A 27,016-nucleotide genomic window follows, 5' to 3' on the forward strand; every position below is an offset into this window, starting at 1 on the left:
CATTACGCATTGTGATGGGGCATTTTATTTCCATCCATTTAATTGCATCTGACAAGCTACAGATGTCGGTAATAATCGACGTGGAAATGGGACATTGTTCAGCGCAAATGTAATTTCTTGTTGCTTTCTGAATGGTTTAGACATACGCCATACATTGTTTTATCAAAAATAAAACACACTAAAGGCATATGCATGAATACCATAATTCCGTAGATTATGAAGATATGTTTTACTATGATAACAACTTTCCCCAGTGGACAATTAATACATCTATCTATTTATTTATCTATCTATCTATCTATATATCTCCTTAATTATCTATCTATCTGTCTATGTAATTGCATCTATATCTGCTCCGCCAGACGGACACATTGAGAATATCAGTTTTGTACATTATTTCGTTCTGTGAACTATATTCTTTATGAGGATGAATTGCACAACATGCCAATATTATTGCAGAACATATTTCACTTTTCTTTTAGCAAATATGTGTTCATTTGAATTTCTGTTGTAATTTTCGATTTATTTATTTTTTTCACTGCTGATCGATCAAACGGTGTTCGTGTAAGGCTGTTAATTGTAAGACTTGCTTTGTGAAGTCTGCATGTTATTTATGAGAGGCAGTGTTGTCATTTTCACTTTCACGTGTTTCTTCCATCTGCCGACGGTGTCGCCATTTCTCATTTCACCCGTTTTTGTACGCCCGGGTCAGAGCTTGCGTGACGGACAGCACATTTTCCCGTCAAGTTTGCTTTTTATAAATAACAAGTATTGCGTAGAGAGTGGCGTACGCCTTCTTTTGTGCGTACGCAACGTTTATAAATGAGGCCCCAGGGGTCTCATTAATTAAGCGTGCGTATGCACAAAATGGGGTTCGAAACGTGCGTACGCCAGTTCCCGCGCAAAGGTTGTGATTTATAAAAAAAAAAAACTTAAAGGGATAGTTCGGCCAAAAATGATATTAAACCCATGATTTACTAACCCCCAAGCTGTCCGAGTTGCATATGTCCAGCGTTTTTCAGACAAACACATTTTCGGATTTTATAAAATGTTTTAGATCTTTCAGTTGATTAAATGTAATGTTACGGGGTCCACCCATAGTCCACGACCTTCAAGTCCAAAAAAAGTTAAATTAAATCCAAACAGCTCCAGGATGATAAACAAAGGTCTTCTGAGGGTAATCCGTGCGGTGTTGTTGTAGAAATATCCATATTTAAAACTTTATTAACGAAAATAAATACCTTCCGGTAGCGCCGCCATCTTGCTCGCGTCCGCATTCAGGATGAGAGCTTACGCACCCTACGGAGGTTACTCTGCTGCTGCTCTGTGCCCCCGCCCTCCGAATTTGGCATACGTCACTAAGAAAAGTGCGTACACTACGCTAATACCCTCTCCTGAATACAGAGGAGTCTAAGATGGCGGCGCTACCGGAAGGTATTTATTTTCGTTAATAAAGTTTTAAATATGGATATTTCTACAACAACACTGCGCGGATTAGAGGAGAATCTCAGAAGACCTTTGTTTATCATCCTGGAGCCGTTTGGATTTAATTTGTGAAGGATGGACGCACTTTTTTTGGACTTGAAGGTCATGGACTATGGGTGGACCCCGTAACATTACATTTAATCAACTGAAAGATCTAAAACATTTTCTAAAATATCCGAAAATGTGTTTGTCTGAAAAACGATGGACATATGCAACTCGGACAGCTTGGGCGTGAGTAAATCATGGGTTTAATATCATTTTTGGCCGAACTATCCCTTTAATGGGAGAATGGGCTTGCAGGGTGGGATCTGAGGATGATTCATGTTACGCACACTTGCAAGTGATCTTTGATTTATAAAGGGAACATTGCTTTGTTTTATAAGTCTTAATATTTTTTGCCGTATACCATTTTTGGCTTTTGTGCGTACATAGACTTTTAGTAAGGATCCTATGCACAGTTTTATAAATGAGACCTCTGGTCACGATGACATCACTAGGGATGCTCCAATACAACATTTCTGTGTCCATATAGTCCATACCAATATTTGATCACTTAGAATGACATCTACTAATAGCGATAAATTGCTTTTAACTCCTAAATACATATTTAAAATTTTGATCATCTACTTTTTTGAAAAAATTATCCAATGTGCAATATTAGTAAAATTGCTTTAATTTGCTGATACCGATTATAGACAGATATATTGGTGCATTCACTATGAACTATTCTTCCGTGTCTTCTTAAAGAGGACATTTCACAAGACTTTTTTGAGATGTAAAATAAATCTTTGGTGTCCTCAGAACACATATGTAAATTTTTTAGCTGAAAATACCATGTAGATCAGGGATGGGCAACTTCGGTCCTGGAGGGCCGGTGTCCTGCAGAGTTTAGCTCCAACTTGCCTCAGCGCACATGCCAAAAAGTTTCTAGTATGCCTCGTAAGACCTTAATTGGCTGCTTCAGGTGTGTTTAATTATGGTTGGAGCTAAACTCTGCAGGACACTGGCCCTCCAGGACCGAAGTTGCCCATCCCTGATGTAGATAGTTTATTATAGCATGTTAAAATTGCCACTTTATAGGTGTGGGGGTCTTTTTAAATGCAAATGAGATGGTGAAATGCAAACACTGATTTGTTGAAATTGAAACTCAATTGTGCTGTCATCAATTTTCAACCTCTCTCTTTCTCGATCTCTTTCAATGGCAGTGCCGTGGTATGATAGTGCACATTAGGGGGGGGGGGGTATTATTATAATAAGATCCCCTTCTGACATCACAAGGATAGCCACATTTCAATGACCTATTTTTTCATGCTTGCACAGAATGGTTTACCAAAACTAAGTTACTGGTTTGATCTTTTCACATTTTCTAGTTCGATAGAAGCACTGGGGACCCAATAATGGCACTTAAACATGGAAAAAGTCAGATTTTGATGATATGTCGCCTTTAATAAATAACAACAGCATAAAAAGGTGGTGCAACATGATGGTGAAAAATGCCAGATTTGTATTATTTTTAGTTTTTAGAGCCATTACTATAAACAAGGTCTTCTTCCAGACCCCAAACAGAACATGAGGGTTAAAATCGCACTGTTATGTGCATTAATTGTATATCTTGATTGGATTGAGGATTCAAACAGGGTTGATGTCACACAAAACTTCACAATATCTATGTCTGTAATGAATACTACTAAAAGTCTGAAAACCCTAATCAATATGATCAGGCAAAAAAAGACAAGTTCCAATCAGAAACACATTGCATACTGCGACCGACACCACCTTAAAAATGCTTTGCGAAGAGGCGGACGCATAAGTACGGTATCTTCCTGTTGCCTAGGCAACTGAATCATCATTTCCTGGATCCCTAGTGCTGGCCATTCTGACCAAGACCTTCTTCCTGAGTGGGCTCTGAGCGTCTCCCGTGGTTCCCGTAAACCCCGACCGGGCTTCAGGAGGAAGGGAGTGCGTTGATTGGTCACTATCTGAAAGCAGTTCCGACAGACTGCTCAAAGAACTTACGTCCGATTGATCGAAAGAGAATTGTGGGAGGGGCAAATGACTCGACAAAGGAGGTTCGTCCTGTGGGAGGGCCTCCGTAAGATCTAATGACTCGCGTGGTAACGCCGAGTCAAACGACGGGGTCCGCCTTCTTAAAACTGAGCTGCATTCCTGGCTGACCGTTTGGGATTGAAACTTCGCTTCTGTGGGCGGGTCAATAGAGATGCATGGTGGGCTCATTTTCTCCTTCTTGGGTATAGGTCCAGGATGTGGTGCCTTTATTGGCTGTTGTTGAAGAGTTAGCTCCTCCCCATGCATGGAGTGTCGACGAGGAGTGCCAAATTGGGCCGACAAAAAGCCGTTATTTTCCATGCTGTTGTATTTTCTTAGACTATAACTACTGGGTTCTTGTAGACGGGTAACCCCTGAGGTCTGAGATTGGGCATCCGAACAAAAAAGGGATGATGCGTACGGGGAAAGATGCTTAGGGGCTCCTTTTTGAAAAGAGTTTATGTCATCAGAGTCACCCAAACCCTCTGTGTTTGTTTGTGCATTTGCATCCATTACTTCAAGTGCTTGTGTAGATCGGTTCAGGTTTGTAGCCTGGCGGCGCGGGATGCTGCATTGACTGTACACCTGTCTGTTTGTTCGTACGCTTGCCGGACGATTGCGGAGAGGTGGAGGGGGGGAAGTCTGGGGAGAACAGGGGGCGGAACCACCGGCGAGAGAAATGCTGGGTACTTTAAGTTGAAGATTTTCGCTAGAAAAAGGCTTGCTTGGAACTTGTAGGCTGTCTTTGGAACCAGGGATTGCAGAATCGATTGAGTCGCTCTTTATTGCTTGCTGCAGGGAAACAGATGATATTATAAGCATTAAAAGAAGTACATGAATGTTAAATACATTACAAAGCTTTCTGAAACACATGACTGTGTGAAATGAAACTGACTCATCATGACTAACTCATCAAAATCAAAAAGTAAGGTCCAACTTTGAACAATTAATATGTTCTCTCTTTATTCAAATATTTGATGATGGTAATCGCACAGTTGATTGTATTCATTCAATGTCATAGTAAGAAAAACATATACTATGGAAGTTAACTGTGTGCTTTCCATCATTTATCAAAATATTTCTTTGACAAAATAAGGAAACTCATACAGGTTTAAAAGAACATGAAGGTGATTTATTTTTGGGGAAACTATCCCTTTAAATGCGTAAAAATTTTAACACGTTAATATATAAATAAATAAACATAATGAATAATTAAATAAACAAACAAATAAATAAATTTAAAAAAGGGCTGTTAAAAGATTAATCGTGAGTAATTGCATTCAAAATATTTTTTTTGCATACTATATTTGTGTGTGTATTGTGTATAATTATTATGTTTATATAGATACACACATACATGTATACATTTAATAATTTATATTTTTTAATTTATATATAACAAAATATCAGAATGTAAATAAACATATATAAACATGTAAATGTTTCTTACAAGCATTCATGAATGTGTGTGTATTTATATATACAAAATAATTACACACAGTGCACATTATATATATATATATAATATATTGATATTTTTATTGTTATATATAAATTAAAATCATGAGTTAATCATTAATCATTAATCATGAGTAATCACATTCAAAATAAACAAATACATTAATATTTAATAAGGGCTGTCCAAAATTATTTGTGAGTAATCGCATTCAAAATAACATTTTTTGCATTATATGTGTGTGTGTGTGTATTATGTAAAATTATTGTTTTTATATAAATACACACATTGATCTATAAATGTAAGAAAAATTATGTTTTTTTTATATATTATAAAAATATATGAAAATGTAAATAAATATTTAAACATGTAAAAGTTTCTTAAAAGCATTCATGAATGTGTATGTATTTATATTTACAAAATAATTACACACATATATTTATTTATTTATTTATGTGATTATATGTATAGATACAGCAGCATAAAAAATTAAGAGACCATTTCAATAGTCCTTTTCAGTTTTTCTCAATTTAACATTTCTGCCAAATTATTAATAAAAATCCCAACCTTGTTGTTCATGAGACTCGAACCAAAAACTCTTGAGTTATAAGCCTGACTCTCTAACCACTATGCTGCGATTGTAATTTATTATATAATATAGATTTGTTTATGTGATACCTGTCTGCGCAGGATTCTGACAGCATTGGTGGATCTTCTTGTTCTTTGAGTCAGAAGGTGAGGCGCTGGAACCGAGGCCAAGTTTGTCTGAGACATAGTTCCTGGCACCTCCATCAGCGTAGCATCTTCACAGGGCTGCGTGCCAAGTGACGGAGAAGAGCCTGAGAAAAATATAAATGGCTTTAGTCGAATTCTCTGGCTAGATTTGTGTAACTCAATAAAGGCCGGATGAGTTTCGTGTGAGTGATTCTTTCCCCATCACCTGGTAAGGCTGAATCTTGTTTGGAAAATCTCTGCTGGATAGACCCGTATTCAGCTTTAACTGGATACAGCATGTAACTGTCATTGGGCAAAGATAGCATCCTGGATATGGATGGCCTTTCTACTGTCAGGAAGTTACCATAACTGGGATCTTTGCACTGAAAACACAAAAAATCCTTATTAATGACAGGAGTTCAAAAGCTAGTGCTTAAAACACACTTGAAGACACTTTAAGCCATGTCAAAGATTAAAAATCAATGGGTGAAATCAAATGTTGATGCTTCTAATCTTAGAAATAGATTATGAGACTCGGTTTTGACAGACAGGATCACAAAAAAATATCTTTATTCGTTGTAGCTGTGCAAATTACAAATATTTGAGTTTTTTCCTGATTCATTATTTACAAGAGCACCGTGTCAACTCATGACCTTATACATGTAAGAATTATAAGGACAGAATAAAGTCAGATAACCTGCTCTGATGAAAGAGTCTCCATTTTAAAAGCTGCACCCTCCAACCCAATGGCCCCACCCACAGAGGCGACGCTTTGTCGTCGGCTGCCCCGTAGCTCCTCCTTCAATTCCGCCTCCATCTCCGCCTCTTCACGGGCATCTTTGTTGCTCTCTTCTAAATGTTTCATGAGTACGGCGACCACGACATTTACCAGCACAAACTGAGCCATCAGCACAAACGTCACGAAATAAAGAGGTGACAAAAGTGGCAGATAACTCAGACATTTGTCAGCGTTTTTACATTCCCGCAGGGTATCCTAGACACACACACACACAAAAAAATTTGTGAGTTTGGTCGCAAATCAGTTTGGGTTACAGGCATTTCTTGAATTTATTTGGATAACACACACTCTTCATGACAGTTAAAAGCCTCATCCATAAATAAACCTCTCTTGAGTAAGGACTGAGAAAGGATGAGGATTATTGTCAGGGTTTATGAATTACCTTCATGATTCCATTCCAGTTGTCGCCGGTGGAAATGCGGAACAAAGTGAGGAAAGCCATGCCGAAGTTTAGAAACGTAGCGTGTCGGCTCAGTCCCTCACATGGGTTCTCGTCAGTGCATTCTGGGATAAATAAACTTTATTTTGACACCTCAAATGTTTTAAGTGCCCATGAAATACTTGTTCATTCCTTTTTTTAATTACAGCTGTCAAAATTAAAGCAATATCGCCTGTCGCACACCAGGCGACAAGCAAAGCATTGCGTTCCCTCTAGGGCAGAGTTTCCCAAACTGGGGTTTGTAAATGCCTGGTGGTTCGCAGAGGAATTGCAGGGGGTTCGTACGTTGATGAAAATCAATTGAAATTAATTATAGAATGTAAATAAATAGTATAACAAAAAAAAAACTAAGCTTAAAGGAATATTCAATTTTCGTAAAGGAAGAAAAATCCAGATAATTTACTCACCACGTCATCCAAAATGTTGATGTCTTTCTTTGTTCAGTCAAGAAGAAATTATGTTTTTTGAGGAAAACATTGCAGGATTTGTCTCATTTTTTGACAAGAAAAATAAAAAAATATGCTCTTTAAAGCACAACTTTTCGTCTAGGTCTGGTCCAGCGTGACCTAACGTAAATGCGTAGTGACGTAGGGAGGTCACGTGTTACATATATAAAACGCACATTTCCGGACCATTGTAAACAATAAACTGACACAAAGACATTAATTAGTATCAGTTGACATACAACAACGTAGGAACGGTCCTCTTTCAACACACTTGTAAACACTGGGGCGGAGTTTCGCGTTCGTCCTCTGTGACCTCTTGACGTCATGACGTATTGCGTGGGGTCACGCTGACGCATCACGACCGGATCTAGGCGAAAATTTGTGGTTTAAAAGCAGAGGTGGAAAGTAACGAATTACATTTACTCACGTTACTGTAATTGAGTAGTTTTTTTGTGTACTTTTACTTTTTTGAGTAGTTTTTAAAATTTGTACTTTTACTTAAGTATGTTTTGTTTAAAGTATTGTACTTCGCTACATTTTAAATCATATGCATTACTGAGTAAAAAATATTTAAAAAAGCAAGGTGATAAAGACGAGCAACGGATGATTGATGGGCGGGGGAACGCGCAAAAAGAACCATGGAGACGGACGAGACAGGCGGGCTCTAATGCAGACCCGCCTCAGTTCAAATCTTATGAAAGGAACCCCTGGTCATATTTAAGCGACCACTTTCCACTGACGCGAAGCGATTGTTTCATGACTATGAAAGGTAGGATTCATGCTCTTGAGTACGAAATGGCCGTTTTTACCGCTCATTTGCACAACGCGTATTTAATACCATGCGCATTATCTTCCGAGGTCTAACAGCTTCGCGTCAAGTCAAACACAACTTTAGAACGTCCTCGAGAATGCGCAGGTCATTAGACATGAGAGAGAGAGAGAGAGAGAGAGAGAGAGAGAGAGAGAGAGAGAGAGAGAGAGACAGAGAGAGAGAGAGACAGAGAGAGAGAGTGGAAGAAGAATAAAGGTCTGACATCAGGTACCCATGTCAGGGAAGCTAGAAGCCAATAAACGTGTCAAAAGTATAGCCATGGCACTCATCTCATTATATGCTCATTTAAACTAGATATATAGTTTAATAAAATAATATATGAACCAGCAATACATCAACTACAACCTTACTATAGTGATTGTATTTACTAGCTGCTGACCACCTTCAAAAGTGCATAACTCACATGTAAAAATCATTAAACAATTCCATAAAAGTTTCTTAGTTTAAAAAAGCTTTTTATTTTATTAACTTTTTGTTATTGCACTTTAATTGTAAAGATGTTCCTACAATTAAAAACAACTAGTTTGAGATTTATATTCCCTTGTCATTTTTGAACTATACTAGAATCCTCCACCTCTCCCCGCTGTAAAAAAAGTAACTTTTACTCTGAGTAAATTTAAAATGACTTACTTTTTACTTTTACTTGAGTAGATTTTTAGACCAGTAACTTTACTTTTACTTAAGTAAAATAATATTAAAGTAACTTTACTTTTACTTGAGTACAATATTTTATTACTCTTTCCACCTCTGTTTAAAAGAGCATATTTTTTATTTTTCTTGTCAAAAATGACAATCGTTTTGCTAGATAAGACCCTTATGCCTCGTTGGGATCGTTTATAGTCCTTTGAAACTCCGTTGAAAAAAACTGTTAAGTGTTAAGTATTAAATGTTGGGCTCTATTAAAGTCCATTAAAATGAGAAAAATCCTGCAATGTTTTCCTCAAAAACATAATTTCTTCTCGACTGAACAAAGAAAGACATCAACATTTTGGATGACATGGTGGTGAGTAAATTATCTGGATTTTTCTTTTAAGAAAATGGATTACTCCTTTAAAGTCCCACAACAAAGTCACAGCGAAGCACCGTGGACAGACCACCGGTCTATGTATACTCAAAAAAAAAAAAGAATGTTATGAATTTTAAATATGGGATACAAAATGATTTGCTTCTCGCCCGCTGTTCACCCAAAAATGAAAATTTTGTCATACTTATCTCATTCTCATGTATGAATCTTGAAAAAGATGTCGCCGCCCACCACTTTTCCCTCTGGTTTATTTATTGATTTGAACCAATTGAAGTCATTTTTTTCACATGAAACTTTTTTACTTAAAGTTACCAATTGAAGTATTTTTTTAAGTTGATCCAACTTTTACTTTTTACAGTGACCTTCAAAGACATACCAGCCAACCGTATGTCGACAAACACAGACACAGAATATATATGAAATATACAGGTCTAGTTTTCATTAAAAACATACCATAACAAGAAACAAACATGTTACTGACCGAGTTTTCCGAATAGCTCGACTCCTAGAGCCGCATAGATGAAGAAGAGCAGCATGAAGAGAAGACCCAGATTACCCACCTGAAGGATCAAAAGAATATCATCACAGTATTATCCAAGATAAAATCATTCAGCAACACCCATGTAGACATAAAAGAGTGAAGAAGTGAACTTACTGACCTGTGGTAGGGCTTGAACCACAGTATCCAGAAGAGATCTCATTCCTGTGGCCATCTTCAACAGCTTCAACACTGAAAATCAAATTACCATCAGAATCCTTCAGACATAATTGACATTTGCCACAAATGCAAAGATCTTGTTCCGCTCTATAAAACCATCCACAGGCAGTTATTTCTCAGACACCCATATAGATTAACCTTTACTTGCATAAATTTAGCCTAATTTTTTATCCGCTTAAAAAATCGCCACGTTTTATTTTGTGCCACCATACTTACTTGTGTAACAGTCTTTAAATAGGGAAAACATGGAAGTGTTTGGTGGCTTCTAAATTCATCCCTGTTTGGATCCTAAGGAATGAATGGGGCTAGGCTAAATGCTAACACATTCACGAAGTGCTGTACAAAGATTAAGTGCACACGTTGAAAAGATAGTGATGTATTAAGTTAATCTAAGTTGAGGTAAGAACATAGTAAAATATTGAAAAAAATGGTGGTGTTTTCCTTTAAACATCTTAACTACGGCCTAGTCCTGGATTTAGCTAAGCCTTGTCTGTGAAACCAGGACTTAAAATGCTAAGATAAATAAAGATATGTATTGTCTCTAGATAAAGCAAAAGTTTGAAATCTCTCTGACACTACCTGTCACAAACTCATAACCCACAGTGTAGTTTAGCAATATATAAAAGAACTTAACGTGTCACATTTTGTCCTGACAAAACCGCTGAAACACCTGACACCTTTCTGAATTTCATTATAGGTAAGATTGATGCCCCAACATCTCACATTTCACACCAAGTTTATGACATGTTGTGAGCTTCCGACACTACATTTGAAATGTATATTTTTTGTATCATAAGTAATATAAACTGGGACCTTCACTTCACCAACACATCACTTTTGGGCAACTGCAAGGCTGAGATCTTCATGTGGATTTTTTTTTACATAAACATTTCCCATGACTGTCACACTGATGCTTTATCATTGTAGGCTTTAAGCCTGCAATAGTTTTTCCATGCAAAAAAAAAAAATATATATATATATGTGTATATATATATGTATGTATGTATGTATATATGTATGTATATATATATGTATGTATATATGTATGTATGTATATATGTATGTATGTATGTATATGTGTGTGTATATGTGTGTATATGTGTGTATATGTGTGTATATGTGTATATATGTGTGTATATGTGTGTATATGTGTATATATGTGTGTATATGTATATATATGTGTATATATGTTTATATATATAATTTTATTTAAAAAAAATGCATTTATTTGATTGTTTGTTTAATATTTATAAAATCTTATGTCAAAAAGTTTGACTGATTTATTAAAATAATTTGAAATCCAATTTTTTCACTTGAACACCAACGTATGTGTTTCTTTGGGAACATGTCTCATGGCAATACCTCTGGCAATACGTAGCACCCTCATGATGCGTATGATGGTGGGGTTGATGGGCAGAGAAGCATTCAGGTCAATTTCTTCAAGAGTAATTCCCATGATGGACAGAAGAACAATGGCGAGATCCAACTGATTCCACCTGAGAGAGACAGAACGAGAGATTTGATACAGACGAGGTTCTGTAGAAGGAAATCAATGTGCATCAATGTCCACAAGGTGGAGCCTCACCTCTCCTTAAAGAACCTCCTGAACCCGAAGGCAACCAGTTTGAGAGCAGCCTCGATCACAAAGACCAGCGTGAAGAAATAGTTACAGTACTTCAGACCCTCATCCAGATACTAAGACACACATGGAAATATGGATACATGGATATATATAGATATATATTATACCTTATAAAAATTTACTTGTTGTGAAAATGCATTTGTGCACATTACAAAGTGGTAATCTTTCATTATAATAAATCAACTTGGCTTTTCAGATGACACCACCAAGTGCTCTAACTTTTAATCCCTCCCCTTTCGGCTTTATATGTAGACCACTTTAAATATCCAAATAAATTAATGTCAGATTATGATACTGTAGTAATACAGATTGCAAACACCGAGCATTTTTGGAAATTTAACTAATGTGGTGTAAAATCTTGTGTAATGTGTGCGTGTGTGTGTGTAATCCTGCAGACCTTGGGCTGTCTGTAGTGCTCCATTGACATTGTGAGGACATTAATGCCGATGATGATGGTGATGAAGAGGTCCAGATAATGGCTTGTGCAGAGTGTGTGAATATAGAGGCGGGTGGGGGAATAGTCTGCGTAGTATGGTCTCTGTAGAGCCTCTGAAACACACACAAACACACACATGCACGCACACACACACACACACACACACACAAAAGAAAACAATAAAACCTTATTAGGCCTCATGAATTCAGGTCATTTAGGTACACACAAAAACACACTCTTCGCACCAAACCTCTGATCATTTGTTCCAAAATCTTGGGGTCAATTTACTAAGATAGTTGCATGTTCTGCATGATACTTTAGCACAAAACCTTGTGTCTTAAAGAGACACTCCACTTCTTTGAAAAAATGCTCATTTTTCAGCTCCCCTAGAATTAAACATTTGCTTTTTAAGTTTTTTGAAACCATTCAACTGATCTCCAGGTCTGGCGTCAGTTTTAGCATAGCTTAGCATAATTCATTGAATCTGATTAGACCATTAGCATTGCGGTAAATAACCAAAGAGTTAGAGTTTAAAGACTTTTCCTATTTAAAACTTGACTCTTCTATAGTTACATCGTGTACTAAGACTGACGGAAAATTAAAAGTTGTGATTTTCTAGGCAGATATGGCTAGGAACTATACTCTCATTCTGGCGTAAAAATCAAGGACTTCGCTGATGTAACATGGCTGCAGCATGCGTAGTGATATTACTCACTGCCTGAAAAAAGTCCCCTTGGTTAATTTCAATAGCAGGGGACTATTTTCAGGTGCTGCGCAATATCATTGCGCTTGGTGTGTATGCCCCATGATGTAATCGCTTAACTCCTTTAGCGCCATTGACGAGTTATTGACAAATTATCTTGTCAATTAAGAGAAAACATTTGCATAAAAAAGCGTGTTCCTAAAAAGGTTTTATGTTAATCTGTAATACCGCAAGTATTTATCCATGTTATTAAAAATTAATAAAGCTAATTTTTTTACTAATTTTAAACTCGGTGTAAGTTTTGAAAATCGTCCTGAATCTAGATCTTTCCCGTTTTGGTTGTTTGTTTGTTTATAGTTTTTTGAAAGCAGAGGGTCTGTTCTTTCCATAGACCGTAAAAAAAGATGGACGACGCGACGTCGCCTCCCTCCATTGTAATGAATTGAAGCCAAAAATGTCCGTCCATGGTCGCCGCCATGTTACGTAAAAACGTTGGTTTGGAGCCAAGGCATGTGCAGAAGGAATCGTCTGTGGTGCCAGAGGCGGAGTCGCGGTATCAAACTTCCGCCCAAACGCTCGCGCGACCAATTCAACCACGCCAATCTTAACGACATGCCCCGTTTCTATAGCATCAAATTACTTGCTTAAATGACATGTATCACAAAAATGAACACTTGATATATATATCAGCATGATAACAACTATTTGAAAGGACCAAAACCATCTTTCGGAAACTTTTATTGGGAGTGTAAATATTTTTTTTATTTAGTGCAGAGTCCCATTCGTTTGAATGGAGAGGGCGGGGTTTATGACTTGTACTGCAGCCAGCCACCAGGGGGCGATCAAAGAGCCAGAGGCTTCCCTTTTCAAGACTTATGAGGCACACCTGGTTCTTTCATTTGATATACTTGTATGTTTATATTTTTAGAAGAAATTTTTCTGAAACGTTTGTGAAAATGACTAACTAACTAACTTTTCAAAAAAGACATAACGTTTAAAAAATCATTCCAAATTTTGGAGAATAGCAGACCACAAATTTTGCTGTGAGTACTTTAAGAGCGCTTTTCCAACTGATGGACAAAAAACATTAACAGCCAGTCAAAATCCATTACAATTTAAAGGGCTCTCACATTTAAAATGTGAACTTAGCACGCTACTATACTGTAGTTCTTACTCTAAATAAGCCTTTTATTTACTTATTAGCCACAATGCAGTTTACCAAGGAGCTGAACGTGCAAAATATTAAAATAAACTTGAGAGTGCAATCCCAAAAAGCCCCGATGGGAGTGGAAATTTTTGTGTGTGACGTTTAAAGTACATTGTGTAACTTTTAGAAGGATCTCTTGACAGAAATGCAATATAATATACATAACTATATTAATTTATCAGTGGTGTAAAAAGACCCTACATAATGAATTGTATTGTTTAGAATGAGCCGTTTTTAACTACATACACTGCGGTTCTTCTTACAATAAATTCGCCATTTCGCACCGCACCGTTTCTACAGTAGCCCTAAACAGACAAACTGTTCTATAAAGAGTGCGTTTCATCAATATGTTGTCTCAGAAGGCAACATGTTTGTCCTGTGGCGTCCTCCATAGCTTAATGCGTTTCGAAAGGGAGGGGTGAGTTGTGGACTGAGCCGATGGTTGCAATTCACAATCTCACCACTAGATGCTGCAAAAAATCTACACAGTGGACCTTTAAAGAAAAATATGGGCTCATATCAACGTCTCATTTCCATAATGACCAACAAAATGCAAGACATTTTAAGTCCAAATACCAGTAAACTGATGAGCTCAAACCATAGTAAATTGCATTGCGTGAATCATTTAAATACGTCCTCAGATAAACTTTGCGTCAGAAAGGGAAACTACTACAAATGCAATAAGGTCAATGCACAAAATAACTATGTCTCTGTCTTTAGTAAATCCTGACAGTAGTTTTTTAACGTCAAAGGATGGTTTGCGCTGACGCAAGTTTTTACTAAATCTAGCCCTTTCATTTTTTGAGCACAAACAGCGTTTCTTCTTAAAGGAAGTTATTGTACTGTAGATTGCACTTTATTGTCAAAATGTCGGACCTCATCCATTTTAAAAGAGGAATTCAGGGATGCAGCGGCAAAGCTGTACAGTATACTGTATGTAAAGTATGCCAGATTACAGTAGTCGGTTTTTCCTATACTGTATAGGCTGCTTTATTGTCCCTGTCACAAGCACACTGACCCAGTTTTCATACAGCTAATGCGTCAGTATGTGTCTCTAATCACTGTTAGGAAACTGTCAAGTCATCGAATGGACATTAAAAGTGTCCCGCCAAGCACCCCCCAAATATCCATCACTGCCAAAGAGCGCTCAAGGTGTCTTTGAAAGGAGCTTTGTGTGCAAAAGAGAGACGGAGAGACTGAGAGAGAGAGAGACAAAGAAAAAGAAAGAGAAGTGAAATAAGGTGTTGAGACAGCCATAATTCAGTTTACAGTTTGCCTCATAAAAAATAACAGTGGCAGGAGTTTTCTGCTATCGCTATGGTATCAGGCAGAAATACCATGGTAATTTAATAAACACTATGGTACTGAATTATATCAATATTCATATGGATGATTAAAAGGTGCTCCAGGACACTAACTGTACTGTATTTACTGTATTACCATAGTACATGTACAAAAGCCTTTTGTCAGTGTGCCAGACTGATGCTTCAATATCCGGTGTGGCTACACTCGTTGCTATAGCAACAATTTAAGCACCAAGTGATTGAAGTAATAAATCCCTGCTTTAAAACCTCTGGTGATGTTTATGTACCAACTGCTAAAAACGTATTTCATGAACAATAACATTTTAGTTAATTTTGTGTGATAAATACATAAAGTGCTTAACAGATTAGACCCAGTGGGGAGCCCAGTTTAATGATATTTTGTAAAATATATTAATTATTATTATATATAATACACACACATACAGACACACACACACACACACACACACACACACACACACACACACACACACACACACACACACACACACACACACACACACACACACACACACACATCTGAATGTTTCTTAAATACAAACATTAACATTTATGTATTTATTTATATAAAAAATTAAACACAGTACACAAACATAAATTATGAAAAAAAAAACGCTTTTATTTTGTATGCAATTTGTATCGCAATTAAGCTTTTGACAGCCCAAATAATAATAATTAATAAAAATTAAAAATTAATAAATAGTAACATTATTTATTAATTAATAAAATATTAATACAAATAATTAATACATATTTATATTTGTAATTATATTATTTAAAATATATAAATGTATCATATTCATTGTACATTTGTTTATTAAATTAATTTATCAAAAATTCTGTGTAATTGAAATAAGACTAAGGAAAATAAGACTTTTAACCAACAGCACTACTTCATAACTTTTAAAAATCCCACGTCAAAACAGACAAAAACTTATTTGTACAGTATATGCACATAAAACATACAGATGTATTTTGATAATTGATTACGTTCCCTTTTGTAAGTCCCCATTATGCGTCCTGTATACAATACATTTTTGACATACCTCAGCCAAACACGATCAGGCCTGGCAGTAAAGACATCAGACATTCATCCGCCCCAGTCACACAAGCAGGAACTGAAGAATATATGCTGCAGCAGTTCACCCCAAAATGGTCCCCATTGACATGTCCATAGTAATTTTAGTCCTGAAATGTCAACAGGTTCCATTTTTTGGGGTGAACTACCCTTTAAAGATGGGGTGCATTATCTCTGAAAGCCAGTGTTGACATTTGAAATCACCAATAGTATCTGGACCTTCTTTTGATTGACCCACCCCACACATATGCAACCCAGGCAACGATGTCTGTTAGTAGACACGCCCCTTACTGCTGATTGGCTGCAAGTGTGTTTTGGAACTCGGCCCGACTCCCTTTTCCAAAGTGTTTTTCAAAAATCATGCACCCCGCCTTTAATGTTCAGTGTTGTCAGCTTTGGAACCTTAACTCTTTCCCTGCCAGCATTTTTCATAATTTTCACAAAAGTTTAATGTCTCTCAGAAAATGCTCTTCTTTAAAAATAAAAAAATATTCATTTATTGAGCACCTTACGCAACAATTTATGTTCAAAACGGTCTCCTTACTCCAATTCACAAACATACATAATAATGATTTATTAGCTGTCGGATACGATTTCTCTGCAATTTTATGTTTGAACCAGAGGTGGTGATAGAGAGGCAAAAGTTACAGATTGCACCTTTAAAGTCACAATGAAATTGAAATGAAAACTTATTTTTTGGAATAGTGGGGTATTTTTTTTTTTTACAAACGACTTAACTGTGAGCTTCATTATTTTTTTTAAAAAATGTATGTGCCCTCATAACATTTAATCAACTTAATGCTGCATTTTTTTTTCAATGTATGTAAATAAACCTGCTATTTTATGTTTCTAACAGAGATGGCAATAAAGAGGCAAAAATTTAAGATTGCACCTTTAAGTGTCAGTAAAGAACCAGTTTTATCATGTTCATGTTGTAACCAATGCTCTCCTATAATAATATCATGTCTATTCTGCCTACCGTCCCATGTGAAGTGGCCTAAAATAAAGAAATCTCATTGCTCCAAAAGAAGCTGTTCGTGTCTGGCTGTGAAATCAGTGAGTTTTTTGGTGACAACATAAAATGTGACACGGCAAACCACTCCAGCCATTTGGGAAGCGGATACGTCCCGACAGACACCGAAAATAAACACACTCACTTCTCCTTTTCTTCTCCATACGTTTCTGCCTCTTCTCCTCCCTTCGTCGGGCCTCTTCCTCCTCCTGGTCTTGTCTGCACTTGTGGAAGTTCTCCACCACCACGCCGACAAACATGTTCAACACGAAGAAGCTGACGATCAGCAAGAAGGAGATGAAATACAGAAGCATCCAAGGATTGTGATTTTTAATGGGCTACAAAGAGAGAAGAAAAACAAGAGAATGAGAAAGAAAAAAAACGTTAACTTATGCGTTGGCCACACTGTCCCATTACGAAGAATTGATCATTTTTAATTGAAAATATGTTAATGCCATTAAGAAATTTCACATTCCCGTAAGTGCGAAGCAGAGAAACGGTCTGGATGAAGAGAAAGCTTATCAGCAAGAAAGCACAGACAAGATTTATGAAAGGAAGCAATCGCACAAAGAAATGGAAACATCATATTTGTCTTATTGCACAAGCGACAAAATTGTATTTGTCACTGCACAACGACGGGACATCGTAACGGATGCATTACAAAACGTCTGCTTTGTGTTATTGTATCTGGACTGTGTATGTGTGTGTATGAGACACTGTGTAAGGTCTCTCTGTGGGATTAAATGATGAATGCTCTGTCTTTTCTGCTCAACTTGCTCATTTTAGTGTCCTCTCTCTCTCTCTCTCTCTCTCTCTCTCTCTCTCTCTCTCTCTCTCTCTCTCTCTCTCTCCCCACCCAATCCAAAGCTGAATTAATGAGACACTCACTTTACCTAAACCCTTCTGCTTCCTTTTGTGATTATGTCACTTCTGGGAAAAAGCAGTAAACACTGCTCTCCCTGTTTCTTTTGTTAAACCGGACACCTCCAGAGAATCGTTTTCACATTGTGCAGAGTTATCTGAATACACACACATACACACACACACACACACACCTGAATGTCTACGGCCACTGCATCTAATCCGTCATACATGATGCTGACCCACCCATCCTTAGACGACAGGACAAACAATGACATAAGAGCCTGCGGAGCAACAACATCACAGGTAACATTAAACAAGGCATTTCACAGTTTTTCGTAAGGGCTCGTGGGGTTTGACTTTTACTCAGCTGGTTATTAAAGGGATAGTTCATCCAAAACTGAAAATTCTGACATTGTTTATTGATGCTGTGCTAAACCTGTATGAGTTTCTTTCTTCTTTTGAACATACAGAATATCTACAAAAAATATATTTTTATAAATGATGGTAAGCACAAAGTTTATGGTACCCATTGACTTCCAAAGTACTTGTTTTTCCTACTATGAAAGTCAATGGGTCCTGTCAACAGTGTGGTTACCATCATTTAAAGTTACCATCAAAAGAAGATATTTTGATAAATTATGGTAAGCATAGAATTGATGGTAGCCATTGACTTCCATAGTATTTGTTTTTCCTACTATGGAAGTCAGTGAGTACAGTCAACCGTGTGGTTAACTTACCATCATTAAATGTAACCATCAAAAGAAGATATTTTGATAAATGACGGTAAGCATCAGGGTTCTAAATTAACTTTTTTGATCACCAGCTAATGTGGCTGGTAACTTTCTAAAGTTACCAGCCAATCAGCATTTCCACTAGCCAAATTTTTTTCCGGTGAAAAAGAGAAATTATGAATGCATTTGATAATTTTATTAACATTGTTAGTATGAAAAACACACATAAAGTGAGTCTTCTCCAAGCAAGGCTCTCTTCAATACGACCTGTCTTGGCAGTTTTAATTAACTTTAGACTCTCTGATGACTTTGGGCACTCTCATGGTCCTTTAGCCCTACTGCCTCAACTTTAAAATTATTTGTTCCACCACAAATTGTTCGTTTCGTTTTTTTCTTTCACGTATACATGCATATTTTCAACATTATACAATGATAGCAATGATTAATAACTTATTTTTACAAGAATATTTGTACAATATTTTAAGAAACCAGTCATTTTATGACTGCTATACTAAAATAATCTCAGTCATAGTTACTGCTAACTGTTTATGTATGTCCTAGTTAAACATTAGTAAACTAAATATTAATTTCATACATGTGTTGATTTTCTCAGCAACAATGCAATTCTATAGACTTGACAAGAGGTTCTCCTGAAATGTTTTCCTCTAATGTTTGAGACCTGACAGGGTGTGAGGATGTAGTTTTCTCTTACCTCCCTTAGTCTCATCATCTTTCCTTTCTGCTTCCCTTTCCCTGCTTTGCAAAAAAACATTTCTGACGTCCACAGAAGCCAATAGTAATCGAGTCAAAATAAGATTAACATTATAATTTAGAAACTTTAGTTTCGTCATGTTTTTATAAGCTAACATAATCGCGTGACGTTGAATGCGGTTGTGCGTGGATAAACGCAATGACGCGCCGACATGGCTTTGTGCGTGTATGCATCAGTGCGCCTGCTGCATCGCTTATTCGCTTTTACAAGCGCATATAAATCCGTTTTTGCCGCTATTATCTTGTAAAGGAATACACTAGTTAATTGTTAAAATCGTAACTTGAGATTTACACCGGGGCACAACAGATTTAGACTATGGCATGTGCCGCCTTCCTTGTGCGTTCTTGTGGATGCGCTCCGTTCATTTCCATGGTTTCTCGCGCTGGTTTCACTGCAAACTGCGCGCAGCCAATGGGTGTATGAAACATCATCACGTAGCATTACGGTACAGTGTTCATGGGAAATGTAGGAAGTACTGCCAGAGGAATAAATGTCCGAGAACAGAGCATTATGTATCATGCATGCAATGCCTCATGCATCACCGGCCAAACTGGCTAGTAAGTTTTTATGAACACCCGGCAAAATTAATTTTAACCCGCATTTGGCGGGTTGGCGGGTGTTAATTTAGAACCCTGGTAAGCATACAGTTGATGGTACCCATTGACTTCTATAGTATTTGTTTTCCCTACTATGGAAGTCAGTGGGTCCTGTCAACAGGGTGGTTACCATCATTTAATGTTACCATCAAAATAATAAATGATGGCAAGCATACAGTTGATGGTACCCATTGACTTCCATAGTATTTGTTTTCCTTACTATGGAAGTCAGTGAGTATAGTCAATTGTGTGGGTAACTTACCATCATTTAATGTTACCATCAAAAGAAGATATTTTAATAAATGATGGTAAGCACAGTTGATGGTACCCACTGACTTCCATAGTATTTGTTTTCCTTACTATGGAAGTCAGTGAGTACAGTCAATTGTGTGGGTAACTTACCATCATTTAATGTTACCATCAAAAGAAGATATTTTGATAAATGATGGTAAGCACAGTTGATGGTACCCACTGACTTCCATAGTATTTGTTTTCCTTACTATGGAAGTCAGTGAGTACCATCATCTGTGTAGTTACCATCAATTAAAGTTACCATCAAAAGAAGATATTTTGATAAATAATGGTAATCATACAGTTGATGTTACCCATTGACTTCAATAGTATTTGTTTTTCCTACTATGGAAGTCAGTGGGTACCATCATCTGTGTAGTTACCATCAATTAAAGTTACCATCAAAAGAAGATATTTGGATAAATGATGGTAAGCACAGTTGATGGTACGCAACGCCTTCTTTAGTATTTGTTTATCCTACTATGAAAGTCAGCGAGTACCGTCAACTGTGTGCTTACCATCATTTATCAAAATATTTTCTTTTATGTTCAACAGAATAAAGAAACACATACAGGTTTAGATCAACATGAGGGTGAGTAAATGATGACAGAATTTTTATTTTTGGGCGAATTTGTCTATATGCAAGTGTGTCTTACCTGACCCAGGTTATCAAAGTTATACTTCCTGCGGACCCATTTGTATTTAGCCTGCAGGCACCCCGATTTATTAGTTATATTTCTAGTGTCAAAGCCTTCACAGTGGTAAAACTTCCCCTTAAAAAGCTGTAACAAAAAGATCTTGCATTTAATAGTTACCACACCATAATAATCGCAAACAGGGTTGGTGAAAAGAAAAAGTGTAACACTTTATAATAAGGGTCCATGAATCATAATGAACTAATACGTAAATTAATTCTTATTTGAATATAAAGTAATGCCAATTTGAAGCATTTACTAATCAAAAACTAATGAGTCAATGACAACATGACTCATGACTCAACACATGAATTCATTTTTAATTAATACACTAAATAACAACTAAAAAACATGTTGTACTTAATGATGGCTTAATGATTAGTACATGAATGAACTCAGCATTAGTTCAAAAAATAGAATTTTTTGAAATGCCTGTACAAACGAAAAACTTGTAATGACATTGGACTTAAAGACCTTCGAAATAGACACTACACTTTAAAATAATTAATTGTAAATGTTTGTACCTGAACTCCCAGGATGCCAAAGACAATGAAGAAAGCGCAACATATCAGCACAATATTTCCAATAGGTCGGAGAGATGTGATCAACGTTTCAACAACCAGCTTGAGTCCAGGCGCCCTGCTTATGACCCTGATAACAAACACACAAACACACACAAAATTCAGTGTTGTGACAGTATCCTAGACTCAAGGTAAAACCATCCGACTAGAAAGTCACAGTTAATAAAAAATAGCTCAGTGCACGAGAAACTGATACATGAGCTCTAGTGTTATCCTTGAACTAAACCGCTTAGTCTGCATAGTAGAAAATATCACTCTTTATTAGTTACACGACGTTTAGCCCATCTTGTACAATTTCTGTACTTTAACATTTCAGATTAACATGATTTCAGCACCACGGACAGCGACATTAAAATCATAAAGATTTTTTTAATAAAGACCTCGTCCGAAGGCAGCTGACTTGTTGCCTTGCTGCCTCATGAGGCAAAAACGTAATGTGCTTAAAACACACGCAGTCTTACCTGAGGGGTCTCAGTGTCCTGAGCAGGCGAAGAACTCTTAAGATTCCCAGGATTCTGTTCCCACCAGAGGAGGCGAGAGACACCAAGATGTCCACCATCGACACAAACACCAGGAAACCATCTAGAACGTTCCAACTGCTCTTCAGGTATGAGCCTGGCCCGGCATACAGCCCAAGAGAAACCACCTGCAACACCATCACTGTTATCAGCATGGTCATTTTCATCATTTTATTGACTTTTAAATAGTTACTTAATCCAACAATACCTTCACAGTCATCTCAGCTACGAAGATCAGAGTGAAGATGTAGTTGGAAACTTTAAGAAAAACACGCTCCTGTAAAATGAATATATTAATAAACATTATAGAAAATTATAAAGAGTTTACAGTTCCTCATTTATTGGTTTCTGTGCTGCATAATTATTTTGGCCATTCAATGGCCCGTCTTCAAATATTCTTTACATATTAATAAGCCATTATTTTAAGTAATACAATTAATTATTTATTGAACATTGGTGTCTATTAAAATAATGCTGTTGTGGCCATTTTAAAACAGCAATTGAGTCACTTGAGGCTGTGCATATATTGATTTTACCATAGATGAGAGATCTTAACAAGGACACAAACAAGTCATAAGTCACTAGGGTATATTTGTAGCAATAGCCAACAATACATTCAAAATAATCATTATTTTAATGCCAAAAATCCAGATGTTCCATTAAGATGTTTTGTTAAATTTTATTTATCATGTGTTAATTACTTCACAGACCATTTTAAAGGCCATTCTCAATATTTTTATTTTTTTGCACCCTTAGATTCCAGATTTTCAAATCTCTGCCCAAATATTGTCCTATCCTAACAAACCATACATCAATGGAAAGCTTATTTATTTAGATGATGTATAAATCTCAGTAAAAAAAAGTACCCTTATGATTGGTTTTGTGGTCCAGGATCACAAATTTACAATGTGACTGTAGTAAATCTCTGTTTTTATTAATTTTATTTTATTTGATGTAAGGAATAATGGACGACGGGCCATTGAATTATAAGCAAATAATGCACACCCAAGGTGCAATGCAGTGCCGTTACACCGCAGGTGTGCATTATTTTCAAATAATTCAAAGGACCGGAGTCAATTATTCCTCTTATACCACGGTTACCACAAACATTGCTCTGGTGCCTATTTTTAAGACATTTGACAAGTTAGGTGTGCAGTTATCAGAAATTAATGCATACCCACGGAACACTTCTCAGCCAATCAGAATATAGCATTCAACCGACCCGTGGTATAATATGAGTTATACCACGGGTCTTTTAAATGCTGTATTCTGATTTGCTGAGAAATGTTCTGTGGGTATGCATTAATTTCTGATGCTTTGTGTCAATGCTTCGCGTGGTGCCGCATTGCACCTTGGGTGTGCATTATTTTTTATAATTCAATGGCCCGTCGTCAATTATTCCTTACATATTCTACACAGTGGTGTTCAGTAGTTGAAAAAAGTTAAAGGACAAGTTCGGCCTTTTTACACTTAAAGGCCTGTTTTCAGATTGTTTATGATGAAATAGAACGGTTTTGACTGAAATTTCGACATATGGAGCTGCCCCGAGAATTTTCGGCTGTTTCTGTGTCACCTCACAGCTCTACAATGGGTTTAATGGTGCACTGGAACAATCCTTCCTAAAATGCATTAAACTTTCGTTTACAAAGAAGTGAAACTCACCGAGTGGTCAGGGGTGTTCACTGGTATGCTCACACAAAAATCGCTGCAAAAGATGCTTTCCAACAGCTGTTTTAGCATTCGTTGTTAACTTGTGGACCTATTTTTCCAAACGCCTCACACCCGTACATTCTTCTGCTTAGAGCTTGGATAATAGACACTCCAGCCCAGGTGGTGGCGCTAATCCGCCATTGCTCATTTCAAGAATAGAGACAAAGTTCCCGGCGCGGAGTAATACTGTACCTCACAGCACATCTAATACAAGTCAATGGAGTTGGCAAAAACTACGATAAAACCTGTTGGAATGCGTCTTTTGCAGCGATTTTTGTGTGAGCATACCAGTGAACACCCCTGACCACTCGGTGAGTTTCACTTCTTTGTAAACGAAAGTTTAATGCATTTTAGGAAGGATTGTTCCAGTGCACCATTAAACCCATTGTAGAGCTGTGAGGTAAAACAGAAACATCCGAAAATTCTCGGGGCAGCCGCATATGTCGAAATTTCAGTCAAAACCGTTCTATTTCATCATAAACAATCTGAAAACAGGCCTTTAAGTGTAAAAAGGCCGAACTTGTCCTTTAACATGTACTAAGATTATTAAATGCTGTAGAAGTAGTGTTCATTGTTATTTTATATATTTATATATTTAACAAATGGAACTGTATTGTAAAACAGTGGTTCTCAAACTGGGGGCCGTGGCCCCATGAGATGGTGCCGGGAGGCCCTGGTTTTATGTCATTTTATAAAATGTATTATTTATTATAAATTCTGTGTAATTAAATCTTAGAAAAATAAGGCTTCTAACCAACAGCACTACATTTTATAATTTAATATTTTTTGTTCAATTCAAAAAAGTTTTGGAATGTTTTTGTCATCAATTTTCTTTGGGGGGCCATGTATTAGGGATGTGTAGGGATGCCGAATATTTTTCACTTAAAACATTTCTGACACTGATTGCAGATGATAGTGTAGATATTGCAGTAATAGTGCATTAATACTGTATATAATTCAATAAATGCATCACATGCATATGTTTTTTTATTTAGTTTTAGACAGAATGATAGCTGTAAAATGAGCTTGTATGAGTGTATTTACTGTGCTGTCAGGCTGGATGTCTGGTCGCTCTAGAGCAATTGTGATACAGTTGAAGAAGATGAAGAACAGGACAATATGATCAAACATCTTATGAGTGATGATCTTCTTACAGCGGACACGAAACCTGTACAAAGAGAGAAAGAGACATTAAAATGTGCAAGTACATCATTTATTATTGCACGTGTAGCGAGTATGACTACTGTGTATTTATACTCACTTATTATGAGGGGAAAAGAGATAAAGGGACCAATCCTCATGATCTCTACACCACTGAGGTTTATATGGCTCCAACAATCTCTTCACAATCAAACACCAACTCTAAATAAACCACACAGACACATTTTTGTATAAGGGAGATCTATTTGCAATAAATTTGATTACTTAAACAATCTAACTTATAAAAACATGTAAATGTAAAAATTACTGCAGTTTATAGAATAATCCGGTTTAACATCATAACATCTTTATTATATTCTGCGCAAGTGTGAATTACCTAATTTTGAAAAGTCCCATCTGTGTTTCATTTATAAAATAAATTTGCCATCGCAAAGATCTCTCTGATAAAGTAGCTGCAGCATGTCTTCTGGAAGCTTTGAGTAATTTCAGTTTTAACCACAGGTCAAATTTGTACGTTTATTGTATCTAGTATAGATTTTCGATATGACACAAACAGGAGATCAAACTTTAATCTTTCATCTGATGCCAATAAATAGAAAATGGGCACACGCCGGTTGGGTAATTCAGTCTGATATATATATCTCAGAATGCAATTTTGTGTCTTAACGTTTACATTTACACATTTAGCAGACACTTTTATCCAGTGCAACTTATAGTGCATTACAAGCTATACATTTTTTATCAGTACGTGTCCTTGATCTTTTGCGCTGCTAATGCAATACTTAAAAATCTATATCAGTCGATCACTGAAAAGATTTTTTTAAAACAGTGTCCCACCTCCTCAAAGTCCTCATCCTCTGCCCCTTGTGTGGATGGTAATTCTGGGTGTATGACGTTTGGAGAGGATGGATATCCTCCATCTAATCTCCCATTACACTCCATATATGGGCGTGGAACCTGCAGGAGATCTAAATCAAATGACCCCATACACGAGACTCCGCCCAGACTGCCAGTCCTGCTGGATTTCCCATCATCCGATTGGTTGTCATCCATGCTGTCTTGTCCCGTCCCTGAAAGCAGCGACTCGCGCTCCCCTGACTGGGCACGTCTGATCAGACTGGGGGCGTGGCCGAGACTGTTCCAACTGGAGCGACGGCTTCCCCAAAGACTCGACTACAACAGATAAACAGTACTGGAGTTGACCATAACAGTATAAAATGAATGGTTAGAATGAAAGATTAAAGTAATCGCAACATCTTGAAAGGCAAATGTACTTCCGCACTGCATTGATGGGTCCATTGCATTTATAAAACAGTAGCATTTGGCAGACTGTACATGTATATGGTGTTTAAAGCTTCTTAAAGTACAACCCTTGAAAAAATTACCAGGGATCTCTGGTCATGGGGTTCGGTGGAGGTATTGCTGTTGCGACGTGATTGGCTGTAGACGTGTGACACTTCGGTTCTGGGCGTGGCATTGCTGTGAGGTGGCATGGATGCTCGGGGTTCCAGGTGTCCGTTTGAGATGGGCATTAATGTCTGCATTTTCAATTCTGATCCTAATATCAAAGAGATCAAACATCAAATAGAAAAAGACACACATAATCATTGCACACATGCACACATGTACACGCACGCACGCACCTGAGTTCAGCAGTTCTCTCAGTTTGTCCTCATCATCATAGTCAGAAGACATATCATCAGTATCAGACCTGCTGGCATCACCCTGAGAGGGA

At 37.0% G+C, this 27,016-nt stretch overlaps 1 protein-coding gene across 1 annotated transcript in view; it reads right to left on the reverse strand.

Moving 5' to 3' along the window:
- Positions 1 to 2,503: 2,503 nt before the first annotated feature.
- cacna1hb (calcium channel, voltage-dependent, T type, alpha 1H subunit b) overlaps positions 2,504 to 27,016 on the reverse strand; it is a 75,236-nt gene continuing 50,723 nt past the window's right edge. The window contains exons 13-33 of the mRNA XM_065254297.2: positions 26,925 to 27,006; positions 26,667 to 26,839; positions 26,119 to 26,454; positions 25,382 to 25,482; positions 25,165 to 25,288; positions 22,619 to 22,687; positions 22,354 to 22,538; positions 21,836 to 21,962; positions 21,273 to 21,398; positions 18,418 to 18,507; positions 17,508 to 17,700; positions 11,999 to 12,150; positions 11,545 to 11,654; positions 11,322 to 11,455; positions 9,901 to 9,971; positions 9,723 to 9,801; positions 6,883 to 7,004; positions 6,399 to 6,695; positions 5,928 to 6,084; positions 5,666 to 5,826; positions 2,504 to 4,323 (exon numbers count right to left, since the gene is read on the reverse strand). Coding sequence (XP_065110369.1) covers positions 3,316 to 4,323; positions 5,666 to 5,826; positions 5,928 to 6,084; positions 6,399 to 6,695; positions 6,883 to 7,004; positions 9,723 to 9,801; positions 9,901 to 9,971; positions 11,322 to 11,455; positions 11,545 to 11,654; positions 11,999 to 12,150; positions 17,508 to 17,700; positions 18,418 to 18,507; positions 21,273 to 21,398; positions 21,836 to 21,962; positions 22,354 to 22,538; positions 22,619 to 22,687; positions 25,165 to 25,288; positions 25,382 to 25,482; positions 26,119 to 26,454; positions 26,667 to 26,839; positions 26,925 to 27,006 — 3,897 coding nt within the window. The 3' untranslated portion in view covers positions 2,504 to 3,315. The remainder of the gene's footprint in view (positions 4,324 to 5,665; positions 5,827 to 5,927; positions 6,085 to 6,398; positions 6,696 to 6,882; positions 7,005 to 9,722; positions 9,802 to 9,900; positions 9,972 to 11,321; positions 11,456 to 11,544; positions 11,655 to 11,998; positions 12,151 to 17,507; positions 17,701 to 18,417; positions 18,508 to 21,272; positions 21,399 to 21,835; positions 21,963 to 22,353; positions 22,539 to 22,618; positions 22,688 to 25,164; positions 25,289 to 25,381; positions 25,483 to 26,118; positions 26,455 to 26,666; positions 26,840 to 26,924; positions 27,007 to 27,016) is intronic.

This window comes from Paramisgurnus dabryanus, chromosome 4 (assembly GCF_030506205.2).
Source record: "Paramisgurnus dabryanus chromosome 4, PD_genome_1.1, whole genome shotgun sequence".
NCBI classification, from domain to species: domain Eukaryota; kingdom Metazoa; phylum Chordata; class Actinopteri; order Cypriniformes; family Cobitidae; genus Paramisgurnus; species Paramisgurnus dabryanus.